General features: G+C 41.4%; 1 protein-coding gene across 9 annotated transcripts in view; it reads left to right on the forward strand.

Moving 5' to 3' along the window:
- Positions 1-15482, forward strand: part of SHANK2 (SH3 and multiple ankyrin repeat domains 2) — a 544106-nt gene that overhangs the window by 513213 nt on the left and 15411 nt on the right. For 8 of the 9 annotated variants that reach the window (XM_029582904.1, XM_029582897.1, XM_029582898.1 and 5 more), the window contains 3 exons: positions 912-1042; positions 4154-4265; positions 8235-10701. In XM_029582904.1, coding sequence (XP_029438764.1) covers positions 912-1042; positions 4154-4265; positions 8235-10701 — 2710 coding nt within the window. Of the gene's footprint in view, positions 1-600; positions 661-911; positions 1043-4153; positions 4266-6351; positions 6373-8234; positions 10702-15482 lie in introns of all 9 variants that reach the window. The other variant, XM_029582906.1, reaches the window with a different exon arrangement.

Below are 15482 nucleotides of genomic sequence, written 5' to 3' on the forward strand. Positions count from 1 at the left end.
GCTCGGAGGCCTTAGATGTCCATTTTATGGAGAGGCCCAATTTGATTTTTTTTTTGTTGTTATTGTTTTTGGGGTGGGGGGAGTTGGCATTGAATGTTTTTGTTTTTTTTTCCAGTTTGGGAAATAAAACCTAAAATAAAAGAACATTAAATGAACTGAGAAACAAAAAAAACGACCCAAACTGACAATTTTTGGGCTGCACATCCCTATCTTGCAATAGCACGGGCTTATGAAAACTTGCTTCCTCTCTGTACGTTGTACGCTGTACCTGATTTCTGACCATATCTCTCTATCTACAAGGGATTTCCCCCTTCTGTGCCTGTAGAAATTCCTTCTGTGTGGTACAGTAAAACTGAGATCAGATGAATAAATTCTTTGCTGTTAGACCGGATAATTTGGTTAATCATGGAAACAAAAGAACCATCAATGACTGTTCTTTACAAAACACTTGGAAACACCATGAAGATCACATTTTGACGTAGTTGTTTTATTGGCGAGTCACAATGCAACTTCTGGCAAATAAATGAATTTATCGCTCTGTAAAACCGTGATCATCGGGTGCATTTTTTTTCTAAAGGTTTTCTTTCCATTTTTATATAGATATGCAGCCTTCACATGTTGAGGGTTGGAAGAGGAGGATTGTTTTTCGAGTCTCACTAAGTAAACATTAAATGCATGCAGGCTTTAAAGTTAAGCATGAGCTTTATGCAGTAGCAAGAAAAAAAAAAATTGCACGATGCGCACTACGAGGCTGAACTAATGTCTTGTAAAAATAAATAAATAAAAATGTTTGAAAGGCCACTTTAAAATCTTTTCCTTTTTGCATTTTGAAAGTTATTTTTTCTTCCCTGATGCTCATTCAGACTTTTCCCCTACCTGGTATTTATGTCTGCGAATACCTTTTGTTCCAGATAAAGTGGATGACCCAGCACCAATTTCCAAGCCTTTGAGACCTGTCGAAAACGTACAGTCGGACTCTAGAGTTGCGACTATTAAACAACGCCCTACCAGCAGATGTTTGCCATCAGCTACAGATATGAATGTGAGTAGTACTGTCCATCCGAAAGACCCTGTGGCATGCGTTTAAGTGCACAGGTACTGACCCTCACATCTGGAATAAGCTCCACTGGTGTGGCATGAGCTGGCACAACAGATGCAATGGCCCCTACATATCTTCTCAAATTACAGATGAGTAAGCTTTAACTGTTTGCAAGACTACAGTGTTCTCTGATGTGATCTGTGTCCATACTCTAGCAAAAATAGGAAGCAGCCTTATGCTTGTGCAGGGCCTGGGCAGATGGAAATTACAGGGTCCTCCCTATTTTAAAGTGGCTTCCCACAGACTCTGACCCAGGAGAGCTCGCTAATGTCCCACATATCCAAAACCTGTGGGCTCTATCAAAGTCCCCGCACTCCTCCATGCTGAGGGCTGAGGATAAGTGGCCTAGTTACCCTGCTTAAGCCTGCCTCTGCTAGGTTGATCGTGTTGCTTTCCAAAGCTTTCTGTATTCTTTAATGATGTTTTGGGTGATTCATCTGAGAATATCTTGGTAAACTGATGGATAGACACATATGCAAATGAATTGTTCAAGGAACAGGCCTGCTTCAAGAATAACTATTTCATGCCTCTAGCCATAAATATTTGCTTGTCGTCAGCTTCTCCTCCTTGGGTTTTACGGTCCTCTCTCTTGAAACGATGACTCCAAATCCTTAATGACCCTTTTCCATAAAGTTTTCAAAATATTGTCCCAATCAACAGTGCCGTCTGGTGATATAAAAAGAGCAGAAAAAGATTACATTTTAGAAATAGCTTCTATATTTAAATTCATGTTGTGGACATGGTAAGAAAGCAATCACGAACAGTAAGTCATTCAGAATTGTTATTTGGGGGGGGGGGGGGGGGTTTGTTTGTTTTAAGTTGTGTGTCTGTTAAATCTAAATAAATAAATAAATACGTATGCAAGCCACACAGAGAAGGAAACACTCCCTAAAGCCAGAGGAATCAAACACGGGGTGTTGATGCGATCAAAGTTGGAGAGTGTTGTTTCTTGACAAACTATTTTAAAGGCAATATAAAAAAATATATAAAAAGATAAAGCTAGAAATTGCAAGGGAATATAGGACCTAAGCTTGGTGACTGTTACACAACGCTGTCAAAATTGCTGGTTCTGCCTTTTATCTGAAGACTATGGGATGTTGTGAGGCTGGGAGATTCATACTGAGATAACTGTTGAAGTGGTATTGTATTGTTTCGCACTGCATATAAAGAATTGTCGTTTGTGTGAATCCGTACTGTATCAGGAGTTGGGTCTTCAACAAATTGTGCTTCCAGCTCAGTCAGAATTGGACTCTTCCAGGTTATGGCATCATGAGCTTTCATTCAGAACTATGTGGGGTTTGGGTTTTTTTTTCCCCCCCATTTTATATTGTCTCCCAGAATCTAGTCCACAGTTCCAAGATCCAGTACCCATTGCATCACAAGTCTGGTGACTAGGTGTCAACACCGAGCACTGGCAGAGGTTCCCTCCCCGCCAGGATACGTAAGCACTGCCTCTGCGGCGTTCCCAGCCATGGCCGGCCCAACAAGCAGAAATCAGGCTCAGGAGGCAAAGCATATGTCTTCGTAAATTAAGAGGGATTTGAAAGTACTAGGAGGGCCACATTCGGTTTGTCAGGCTAAGTATGGACTTAGTCGAACAAGCTAGGGGATTTTAATTTCCCACCATGCCGACTGCACGCTTATTTATCCAAGTACATTTTTGGCCAGATAAAACCTCCTGGGGAGTTCTGGGACAGGGTAGACTTATCTGGATAAGGCCAAATTTTAACGTTAACTGGGTAAGTCTGGTCAAGCCAGAGAGCAGTCCTAAAATTATCTGAATCACTTTATCCAGGTTTATTCAGCGGGACGCGTAAGTGGCTGCGTTCCACTAAATATGCAATTAGTTACCCAGGTTACTTTATCCAGATAACTTAGCTGCTCCCCACACTGCTGAATGTGGACCTCTAGATGTTTTGTTTAGAAAGGGACGTGTGCAGATGACCTATGGTAAAGAGATGGATAGATCCTAGAGGTATGTCGTTCAAGACTATACAGAAATAGATAAATACCATATATAGCTGGATACACAAACTGGTTGAATTGAAAAAATGGGGGTACTGTTTCTTCCTTTTAGGCCCTGCCTGCTACTCTTCTCCACTTTCCAATTTTTCAACCTTGGCTACCCTTCCTCCCCCATCCCCAGTCCTGTGAAAACAGTGGAAGGACCCGCTGGAGCCGCACAGCTCAGCGATGGGACAGAGGAAAGATAGCGATGACGATCAGACGTCTGCTGGACAGTGAGAGGCAGCCCAGGCTACGGTGGGGCCACGTGAAGTGCCGCCTCTCATTCCTAGCTGTGCATGCACTAGAAGGAAGGGATGGATGCGATAAATGGACAGGTGGTGCCGATGGATAGGTGTAACATAAGGTACACCCCGCAGCAGAGCCTTGATCGCGCATTCAGAACGTGAAACGTAAAAGAGCAGGTCTGCCCACTGCGTGGGTCTTCTCTTAAATATCAGTTTCAGTTTTCATTTATTACAACAAGGGCAACAATGATGTTCACCCTGAAAAATAACATTTTTTTTCCACAGGTTTTCCCTCATTTTTTTTAATTTTGTAATAAACACGGATAAATTCCCAGGAAAAATAAAACCTGAAAATGAAGGTCCTGAATTATTACAAGTTTTTCCTTACAGCAAACTAGGAATGTTTTTCTTTTGCAGGTTTTGTGGCGGCATCTTTAAAAGGCGTACTGTGGACAACATGGCCACACATTATTTCTTGCATCTTGTTTGTCCTCGCGATAAATTGCCCAGTCTGAGCTTTCAAATGGCAGCAGTAATGTGTTTGTCTTATGGTGTAGCCCCTTGCAGTTTTTAAATGTCATCAATAAAAATAGCTGCTATTTATATCTGCAATTACGATGCCATCACAAAGGGGAAAGTACGATATGCATGTCGTGTGTTTGAAAGCACACATTAATCCTTCGCTAACGCCAAACTCGGCACACTGCTGCCAGACAGGAGTTCAGGAGTAAATTTGCTTTTCTTATGAGATGCTTCCATGGCCAACGCTATTGCTTCTGTTTTTTTGTCTTTTCCTCCATAGTCAATGTATGATAGGCAGGGTATTGCTGTGGTTCCACCCACAGTTCCAGTGAATCCTCAAGGACCTTTCCTGGGCATACCTCGAGGTACGATGAGAAGACAGAAATCCATAGGTAGGATATTATTCTATTACATGTGTCTATTACATGTGTATTTGCAGATGTCATACAGTAAATGATTCGGGTATTACCATGCTAGAGACATTCTGAATTCTCACTTCATTAGGACAAAACCATTTTAATATGAATTTTATTTTTAACCTGCCATGGTTTTTTTTTTTTAATCCATTATGGTGGTCCTCGTATCCATCCGTACAAGTCTTTTGATCTGATTATGTGCAATTGACGGGCCATATCCAGACAAAATTCAAACTTAGTCTTCGATCAGTGGGTGGCCTTTAAATAGTTTGTCCCACTCTTATGCCACAATTTATCACCTAGAATCTGTGTACTCAAATCTGAATGCTTTTTCCCCCTTTGCTTCCTCGTTTTTTTTTTGTTTTTTTTTTTTAATCTCATCCTTCCACCTATAAGTTGGTACCCCCCATGACCAGACAGGTGCCTTCCCCACACGAGGAAGCCTGCTGGGGCCACCACTGTGGAGGCAGCCCTCTCTCTCCAGAGGTTGGGCTTAGGGGAGGGGGGAATTAGGCCGTCAACCTCTTATCATAAAATCTAACTATTGTGTTGCAAGACTGTAAAATCTTTTGGACTGCTCTCTCCCTGGTTGGAGGTCTGACCCCCTTTACGCTGCTGTCTATTTGAGCTTCTTGAAGTATTTTCTGTAATAAACCCTTCCTCCTCTCTCCACTCCACCAGCAGCCTCACCTTTCATTTCCCAAATGAAAAGAAAATGCCCTCAGCTCATTTTTGCCGGGATCCTACTTTTCCCGGACAAGCCTATGCCAGTTTTAACTTCTGTTCACACAGCCCAAAATATTTTTGTCTGGATAGACTCCCGGGTGTCTGTAAAATTGGTTTGCTGTGTTATCCATTCTTTCCAGGGTCCATTACTGTTCCTCGTGGAAGCTGTTTTGCTGGCCCCATTAGAAACTTGCTGTACTGCCCTGAAGACTAAACTTTCAATATGCTCTTTGCTTTCCTTTTCCAGTATTTTAAGTCACAAAGTTAAAACAAACAAAAAAAAAAGGCAATAGAAAGTGAATTGTTGCTCATGGCTCTACATGGGATCTACTTACTATTTGCCACAGCTCCCATTATTGGCATTGGGGCCTAGTAAATAAATCCCTGTGTGTGGCTCAACACTTAGGCTTGACAGCTTTTCTTGGGTTTTTATCTGGCACCCACGTCGTCTCCTTTTTCCAGGTCAAAAACCTTATCGCTGCCTGGAAGCCAGTATGAAATGTGATACTAGTGTGAAAAAGTTGCCCCTTAACTGGTGGGATTGGTTCACCTTCATTGGTTGGCAGCAATGCCATCAAAAGTTGAATGGGCATGGAGACTGAACCTGTTAGTTGCCAAGGAGCTTCATTCAGTAGCCTTTTAGGAAGAAAGGTTTTGTAACCTGTGAATTACAAAATAGAAGGCAAATAAATCTGGTTAATTAAAAACAGTGTGCCCCACTGCCTGCCCATCCCTTTATTTAAGCATGCAAACAAGATAATCATCCTCAACCCTAGTCACTGTAGAGCAGGCATGAGCAGCACTGATGTGCTGCCGGTTTCTTATCAAGGGTTGCTCGCCAGCCCTTCTCCACAGGGTACTAAGAGAGACATAGAGGTACAGGGCCACATCACGCCCACCGGGATTCTCCCTTTCAAATCACTGGGACTGAGGCATATCGAAGTCGACCAAGTTGACAACATATTTATTTACTTATCCATAAATAATATATTTGAAATATTACTCATAAAATGTAAAATCTTCCTTCATGGTGGCTGTCAGCTTAGAGCATTATTCCGGCACCTGTGCAATGTAACTATATCTGCAATTCTTTGTGGTGGTCTGTATCAGGGGTTGCCCTGAAAATAAATTCATTTGTATCTATTCTGGCTGCTAGAAGAGAGATTCCTTCCCAAAAGATGTTCACAATGAATGCCCAGCAAAACAGCTGCTTTTGTGGTGGTGTGTATGTGTGTTTTTTTTTAATTGTACTATATATATATATATGTATTAGCAAAAGGCAGCCCTGCTGCAGAATTGTTCTCTGGGTGATTAACAATTGGTTTCCTTCTGCCAGACAGCAGAATCACTCTGTCAGGTTAGTGGCTTAGTATATTTTAGGATATATAATTACAACTTAATTACATCTGCTCTTCTATTTGCATGCTCTTAATTTTGCAGTGTACCATAAGCAGTATTACTGCACTTAACGTGATGTAGTATCAAGTAATAGAGATGGTTTAGTTTGTTCAGTGTTGTTTTTCCATTCGCTATCAGTATCACTAACATATTATTTTGGAAATTCATTCCAAATTCCGTTTTACATTCTCATAAGGATAAACAGTGACTTTAGTGCCTATGTATTTTAATTTCTTACAGTTTTTCTTATTGTAATTAATTTTATTTAAAACTGTTAAAAGAAAGCTGTGCCCCTCTATGTGCTTTGCAAAATTACAGAAGTGGACATGAAACCTAATGGTATTGGCCTTTGGTAAATTGCATTAAAAATGGTGCTGATAGGGCAGGTCCCTGGTTCGATCTCCAGCATCAAGCCTTCCCTTTCCCGAGTCAGCTGGACCTGGGGATGCTGGTCATCTCTCAAGGGTGACACCTAGTGACTTGATTCAGAGCCCATGCTTGTAGGGTTCCAGAAGGAGCTCTGGATCATGGTCCCCCCCGTCCCCCCCCAGCACCCCAATCCAAGGTTATCGCTGCAATGACCAGACTAGGTACGTAGGGGGTGGGATGAGGTGGGGGAAGACATGTAAAATAGAGGAAGGAAGGCTCAAGGGTACCGGTACCCCATCCCTGGTTCCGACTGAGCTGGACGTAACTGCCAGGTAAAAAAGAAATGTACATTGAGGGTGTGGCATTTTCCAATATTTTTCTCTTGTGCCCCCGTGGGTCTCTGTCAGCTCTCAGCTCTCCCCCGCCCTGGGCCTGTGCAGTTCAGTGAACCCCATGGACTGGAAGGTTGCCTTTTTCAAGATGCACTCTCAGTGCCACTAGTTCCCCAGCAGGGGCCCTCCATGGTAGTGGTAACTGTGTCCCCCCCCCCCCCCCCCCCCCGGGCCTGAGAGAGACTACACCTCGTAACAGTTCTTTTTAAGAAAACTCTCCCGGACAGCTGAGAGTGGTCGTGCTCGGAATGTTAGCCACATGGAATGGAATCTGAGTCACATGGTGTGTGATGTAAGTAATGTCATAGCCAGGATAGACCAATCAGATATGTGAGTATGAGGCAATCTGTGACCCTCTTCCAAACATGGGTGCTCTTCGAAATTTAGAATTATTGTAGAAGAAATACTTTAAAAAAAAAAAAAAAAAAAGAATGACTTGATTGCTAAATATTTATCTGATCCTGGCTAGGTGTTATTACCCTTTGTCTGTTTATTAATGACAAACTGCAGAGTGGCCATGGGGTACAGCATTCTCTTAATTTTACTGTATAATTGGAGGAATTTTGCATGTTGATGGTTCCAAAAAGAAGTGTAATTTATGCAGTTCCCTGTTTGTTGCACCAAGCTCTCGGTGACGGTGCTTCTGCCTTTCATATCCAGTGAAAACAAATAGTAAAAATCTCAGAATTCATGAACCACAAACATTTTTCTGCAATTTAAAACTTTTTTTTTTTATTAACAAAAGGAATTATAATTATTATAAGATATCGCATACCTAAGATGTTTTCATGTTCATATATATCATTGATTTTTTTTTTTTAAAAGCTAAGTATTTTCAAAGCATAATTGGTAAACCTGTCATTTTATTTAGTTGCCGCAGATTAGTCCAAATTTGCATTTACTAAATTTATGTAGGTACAGTTTTTCTCTCTTGATGGAACTACTTATTATATAGCAAAGCATCAGATTGCATTCTGTAAAATGATGATATAATATCTTAGCATATATTTCTCTTCATCTGACTAATGGCTATCCTTGTAAAATGTGTCTATGTTTTTAGGAATAACCGAGGAAGAACGACAGTTTTTGGCTCCTCCCATGCTGAAGTTTACCAGAAGCCTTTCCATGCCAGATACATCTGAAGATATCCCTCCCCCACCAGCAACTTTACCCCCTTCTCCTCCCCCTCCTTCTTCCCCGTTACCTTCACCTTCTCCATCGCCGTCGCCATCCCCGTCTCCTTACAACTCTCCTAAATCCCCAACATCGAGGGTGTACGGGACAATCAAGCCTTCCTTCAATCAGAATTCAGGGGTGAAAGCCACTTCTCCTTCTGCAATCAGGCCTGAAAATATGGGAACTATAGCAAGAGACAAAGCCATGTATTACAGGCACGAATCAAATCGTTATTCTTTAGATTCTGAAGACCTTTATAACAAGAATGCCTCCTCACAGCAAAATTTTCGAAACAAAAGAAGCCAGATGCCGGAAAACCCTTATTCAGAAGTTGGAAAGATAGCAAACAAAGCAGTTTATGTTCCAGCCAAGCCTGCCAGGCGAAAGGGGATGCTAGTAAAACAGTCCAATGTTGAAGACAGCCCAGAAAAAGTCTGTTCTATTCCAATCCCAACAATTATTGTTAAAGAGCCATCTACCAGCAGTAGTGGAAAAAGCAGCCAGGGTAGCAGCATGGAAATTGACCTGCAAACTTCAGAGCAGCCTGGACAGCTTCGACCAGATGATAACTTGAACATCAACAGCCCCTTTGCAGCAGCCATTGCTGGAGCAGTGAGAGACAGAGAAAAGAGACTGGAAGCTAGACGTAACTCGCCAGCTTTCCTTTCCACAGATCTGGGAGACGAAGATGTGGGGCTAACACCAAGTCCGCGGCTGAAACATTCAAAATCCATTGACGAGGGAATGTTTAGTAATGAAGATAGTTTTAGGCATCTTGTTCAACCAGCTTCATTAGTTTTACCTCTGAGTTCTGCAAATCCTTTTAATGGTAGTGATTCTGTCAGTCCACTTGACCTAGGCAACTCAAGGACATTGAATTCATCGTCAGCTACAAAAAGCACTGAAAATAATGTTGTATCAATGAAGAATATTAACTTGTCCAATTCAAGTAACTATGTCCATCCAGTCACTGGAAAATTATTAGATCCGAATTCACCCTTAGCCCTTGCTTTAGCTGCAAGAGACCGAGCCATGAAAGAACAAACACAACAGAGTCCCACCAAAGGGGAAGCTGACAAAGCAGACCTCAACAAGCCACTCTATATTGATACAAAAATGAGGTCTAATATTGAAACCACATTTCCTGTTGCTTCTTCTGCGAATAAGCAGAACCAGCGGGGTACCTTGAGAAGGCAAGAAACTGAGAACAAACACGAACTGGAAATTGGGAAAGAGGAAAAAAAGCCAGAAGAGAAAAAAAACATGCTAATAAACATCGTAGATACCTCGCAGCAGAAGACGGCTGGCTTGCTCATGGTTCACACCGTAGATTCAGAAAAAGCAGATGAACCCCCTTCAAATGAAAATGAGAACCTAGAGCAGGATGCAAACCCAGAAAATTCTCCAGCTCCGTTACCTGAGCTTAACAGCAATGAAGAAGAGTCCTTGCAGCCAACAGCCACACCCGAGCCATCAGTGCATCCTATTAAAGCTGTCATTTCAGTTAGCTCTGTCGATGAGCCTGTCCTATTGCCATTTCGAATCCCTCCACCTCCCTTGGCTTCGGTGGATATTGATGAAGATTTTATTTTTACAGAGCCATTGCCACCTCCGCTGGAATTTGCCAACAGTTTTGATGTTCCTGAAGACCTCTCAGCTGCAGTCCCTACTTTAGCAGATTTGCTAAACCAGAGGAAAAATGGGACCCTACCAGCTACTTCATTTAACCCCAACCTATCAGCACACACTTTAGAAAGCAGGAAACAGGGGGGTCTTTCAAACTGTTTGCCTGCCTCCTTTCTGCCACCCCCTGAAATTTTTGATAGTGTCACCGACTCTGGGATTGAGGAGGTGGACAGTCGAAGTAGTAGTGACCATCACTTAGAGACAACCAGCACTATCTCAACAGTGTCCAGTATCTCTACCTTGTCCTCTGAAGGTGGTGAGAACTTGGATACTTGCACAGTCTATGCAGATGGGCAAGCATTTCTGGTGGACAAACCCCCAGTACCTCCTAAGCCAAAAGTGAAGCCCATAGTGAACAAAAGCAATGCACTTTACAAAGATGCCCTAATTGAAGAAAATGTAGATAGCTTTCTTATCCCACCACCTGCTCCACCACCTCCTCCAAGTGTTGCACAGCACATCACAGCAAAAGCTGTCCCGCAAAGGACCTCTAAATTGTGGGGTGATGGGACAGAGCTCAAAAGCCCTGTGCTTTCAAGCCCAAAGGCAAATGTTATAAGTGAATTGAACTCAATACTGCAACAGATGAACAGAGAAAAATCCACCAAGCCAGGGGAAGGGTTGGATTCTCCGACTGGAACAAAACCGGCTAGCCTCATCACAAGGTAACTGCACCTAAAACAGTCCAACAACACATTACAAAATAAGAGAACTTTGTTGATGTCCAATTCTATGTATTTTAAAATAAATACTTAAGAGCTACATTTCTAACACAGGAATTTTAATTAGAGGAGGCAGCAGTTTTCTAAAGCCTAACCATCAGTTGGTCCCTCAGTCATATCAGAGATCGGTCACCTTTGTAATTCTAGTTTCCATTGTAGGCAAAGTCAAGGATGCTGCAATGCTTAGATCCCCCTCATCCCATGTTTAAAGTGCCTTTTATAATTGCCTTTCCCAAGGAACAATGTGTTCTAAATGCTCTACGTGTTTGTCTCATGGGGTTAATGGCCTAAAGCAAGGTGCAGCTCATCAAGGGCAGGAAACAGAAAGTAGTACCTAACTTTTAGAGAGTCAAAAAGATTCAATGTGTGCGACAGCACAGTTTATAGTAAGAGACCAGAGAGCCTTTAGATAGTTTAATGTAGCAAAAACCCTGATCAAGAACAGTACCTGTGTATTGCTCCATGGTGCGACCTCGTCTTGAGTATTGTGTTCAGTTCTGGTCACCACATCTCAAAAAAGATATAGCAGAATTAGAAAAGGTACAGAGAAGTGCGACCAAAATGATAAAGAGGATGGAACGATTCCCCTGTGCAGAAAGGGTAAAGAGGTTAGGTCTCTTCAGCTTGGAGAAGAGACAGCTGAGGGGGGGATATGATAGAGGTCTATAAGTGGAATGGAACGAATAAATGTTAAATCAGCTGTCTACTGTTTCGAAAAGTACAAAGACCAAGGGACACACAATGAAGTTACTGGGTAATACATTTAAAACTAATAAGAGAAAATATTTTTTTACTCAGTGCATTATTAAGCCCTGGAATTCATTGCCAGAGGATGTGTTGAAAGCTATTAGTGTAACTGCATTTTTAAAAAAGGTTTGGACAAGTTCCTGGAGAAAAAGTCCATAAGGTAGAGTTGCAGAAATCCACTGCTTATTCATGGGATAAGCAGCTTGGAATCTATTTACCCCTTGGGATCCTGCCAGGTAATTGTTACTTGGCTTGGCCACTGTTGGAAACAGGATATTGGGCTTGATGGACCTTTTGGTCTGACTCAGTATGGCAAATCTTATGTTCTTATGTTCAGATACTCCATAGGTCATATGTCTAATAAGATCTCATGGAAAGCCCAGTAAGAAGCACATGTTCACAATAAGGTTTTCAACTCCAACTTCCTTCTGTCAACAGGTTGCAATGTGTCAAATTGCAAAATGATCTTTTTTCTCTATGATAGCACCTAAATTATGTAATGATATTCCTCTATCAGAGATGAGTCTGACTTGATGCGATTTTGGCATAAAGTAAAAACATGGTTAATGATAACTGAGCTTCTGAACTAAATTAGGGATCGGCTTGTTTTAACTTGCTTTGGTGTGATTTTGGCTTGATAAGTATAGACGTTAAAGGTAGAGTAATCATCAGGAAGAGATAATAAGGATGGTTGTGTTGTGTGTTTGGTATATTGTTTTTATTTTATAGTTTTGGATTTTATTGTTTTAAGTTTTGTTTTGTGATTATGTACATCACTTTGAAAGATTTTATTGTAAAACTGGAAAGCAATTAATACATTTTATAAATAAATACATTTTTAATGACCCTGTTCAGAAAGGATTTCTGCTTCAATCATAAATACTTCTTACTCCCTAACACCCTACTGGGCATTTTCTGATCACTTCATGACTAGAGAGGATGCTGCCCTCCAGGCATGATCATAACTCCCAGTAAATTCCCTTTCCAGCAGGAGTTACTATTTATTTAATTTATTTTTTATAGTTCCACGCTCTTCTGTAAACAGTGTGGTGTCTACCCCACTATGATGCATACCCTGGCCAGCAATCAGCATGCCTCCTCCAGTACCTTCTTCAGTGAATACCAAGCAGAAAGCTTTCCTTAACATTTCTAAATTTCTATTTCTCCTTGGCTCCTCTGAGTCTTACAGTCCCACCTCTGGCATATCTCCTCTGTACCTCAGCTTGCACCAAGAATGTTCTCATCTCTATTCCATTTGCAGGGTATTGCAAACAAAATTGGTAGCCAGACTGTCCACTTCTAAGGTGGCCGTATGTTTCTAAGGCATCACAATTACAAAGCATCTTGGGACCCTAGTTAAACATGGTGCAGTATTAATGCTAATTATTATTAATTATATTAACATTTGTATCCTGCGTGGATTATGACTAGAGAATGTTGTTCTTTCAAGTGAGACATCTGCTGTGATATTTGAATTGTAAAGTATCAAAGGGACTGGGAGCAAGGAGGGTCATGTGATCTCTCTCCTCCTCCCTCTCTCTCTCATGGATTTCATTAATGTAGAGTTTAGCAAAACTTTTGTTGATCAGTACTCAAAAGTGGGTCACTAGAAAGCCCAGCCATCAGAAAAAATCAGGCGGCATGCTGCCGTGTTCATCAAGGCTTAACAGCAAAATGCCAGCTCCGGTTGCATCATCTGAAACCGCAAGTCTTCCGTTCTAGAGTAGTAAATGTAAGTGGGAAAAGCCTGAAAAGCAGTGATTTGACTTGGTTTGATTTTTGCTTCTGGTTCCATGATTTTTGTTGTGGCTCGTGAATAAATGCCAAGCTGGTAAGGGCTGGGGATCTGCTCTCCTAGGTAATAACTGTTTGTCCTTAACAAGCAGAGCTGCAATATGTGCCTTCTGTGTGCTGAATAGTTCTCTTCCTCTTTATGGAGGTCTTGCATGGTGGAAGCTTCCCTTTAAAGTTGTTTTTAACTTACCATGCATTAATACAGATTGTTTATCCTTGTTCTTTTGGACATTTTGGTAGCATTTGACACCATCAGCCATGTGATTTTGCTAGACCAACTCCAATCAGTTGGCTTGATGATACTATCATGAGTTGTTTTGGGTCCTTCCTTCAAGATAGGAGCCAACAAGTTTGGAGAACATTATTCTTTTTGGAAGAAGACACCTCAGGGTTCCTCTCTTTCAGTTGTTACATTATCTTCAACCCCCTGGGGAAACTGTTGGCATCATATGGGGTAGATTTTAGGATTTATGCTAAGGATATCAGCTTTTTCTTTTTTTTTTTGGTCTCTGCACCGACCTGTCTTCTGCTGCTGTTGCTTACTGACTGCATTCAGGCAGCCAGTACATGCTGCATACTTCATAATAAATTAGTTTTGGGTTTTTTTTTTGTTTTACTATTTATTTATTATTTCAAAATATAAAAGATCTTGTTTAGAAATCCAGACATAACGCTTGTAAATAATACAAACAAATATATGGAAAATAAAGAAAAAGTTAAATAAACTACAAGCTGTGTCCACAAGAGACCTCACTCTAAGGGGAGATTCTAAAGTTTCTGAGCATGAACTAATAAAGAAACCAGTTTAAAGAACAATCTCACCCAAAGGAAACAGCAGATATATCAGTCTGGGACCTGCTGATATTATAGTTTAATTCAGAGTCCTTGGAGTTTTTTTTTTAGAATCTAAAAAGGACTGAAGTTGAGATGGCTGAAAAAATACATACTTCACACTATTTAAATGCAATATACATGCATATTGCCAGAAATGTTTTCCTATGACCTTGTGTAATTTTCACAATATCCAGAAATAACCATACCTTTTGGCCGTGAAGCAAAGTAGATCTATTGTGAAAAGACATTTTGATAACAAAGTACTTATGCTGATGGAAAAAGAGCGTAACCAGGAGTGTCCCTCTAATCACTATTAATGGGAGGAGCAAGCCAAGGAGCTCATCAAGAGAGAGTCTGAACATCACGAACATTACAGAGGGATCCAAAACTGTAGAAATAGTGATTAGAGGGACATTCCTGGTTACACTCTTTTCCATCAGCATAAGTACTGTCCCACTCTCTCCAACTGTGAATTTTGAAAATGCTCATTGGACTGTATGTTGTAATTATGTCAACAGCCAAAGCATGCAGTTATAGGCTACTAGGACGCCAACATAATAATATTAGGCCTACCCAGGAGAGCTCTTACTGCTAAGGTGGCCAGCATTCCAGGAGACAAAGCTCCATTGAGGAGCCCGCCTCTTCAACTTATCTCGACATATTCCAAGCTGATGTGATGTCTTGCCGCTGTGCTGGTATATCTTACCCATCCTCTGCTTTCTCCGACCGACTGCCGCAACAGTTGGGAGCTCTCCCCCACCTTCCATTGCATCTCCCCTGATGTTGCTCCCATTGGCGCCATCATCATCGGAACAAGGAAGAGCAGGAACGGTTGCAGCACCGGGTTTCAAGGAGACTTCCAACTCCGATTGTTGGCTTGCTCTATTTCCATGGTCAAGGAGACATTCTCCAGCATACTGACTGCTGTCTGAGCCAGGAAGTTAATGATGGTTGACTGTTGGACCAGATTCTCATCAGCAGGATCTGGGGGAGCAACCCTGCTTTTATCTTTTCTGCTTGACCGTGTTAAAATGTAAAAAAATAATAAAAAATGAGATGAAATGAGAAAGCCACTAACACGTCCTTTCTTAATCTTAGACCTTAATTGAGATGCTTTGGGAAAGCCAAAACCCTCTCCCGGAAAGATAATACCAATTATTAAAATTATTAAAAGAAGGGAAGGGGCAGGGAAGTAACTTGGAACCCATAAAGTTCCAAGTTACTTCCCTGCCCCTTCCCTTCCCTCCCACCCCAGTTATAATATCAGTTACAATGTAAAGCCCTGTTGGCTGAATTTGCTGTTATCTGGAAACCGATGTGATGTCTCGTTCGAACGTCGGTATAGAAAA

The sequence above is a fragment of the Rhinatrema bivittatum genome, chromosome 17 (assembly GCF_901001135.1).
Source record: "Rhinatrema bivittatum chromosome 17, aRhiBiv1.1, whole genome shotgun sequence".
NCBI lineage: Eukaryota > Metazoa > Chordata > Amphibia > Gymnophiona > Rhinatrematidae > Rhinatrema > Rhinatrema bivittatum.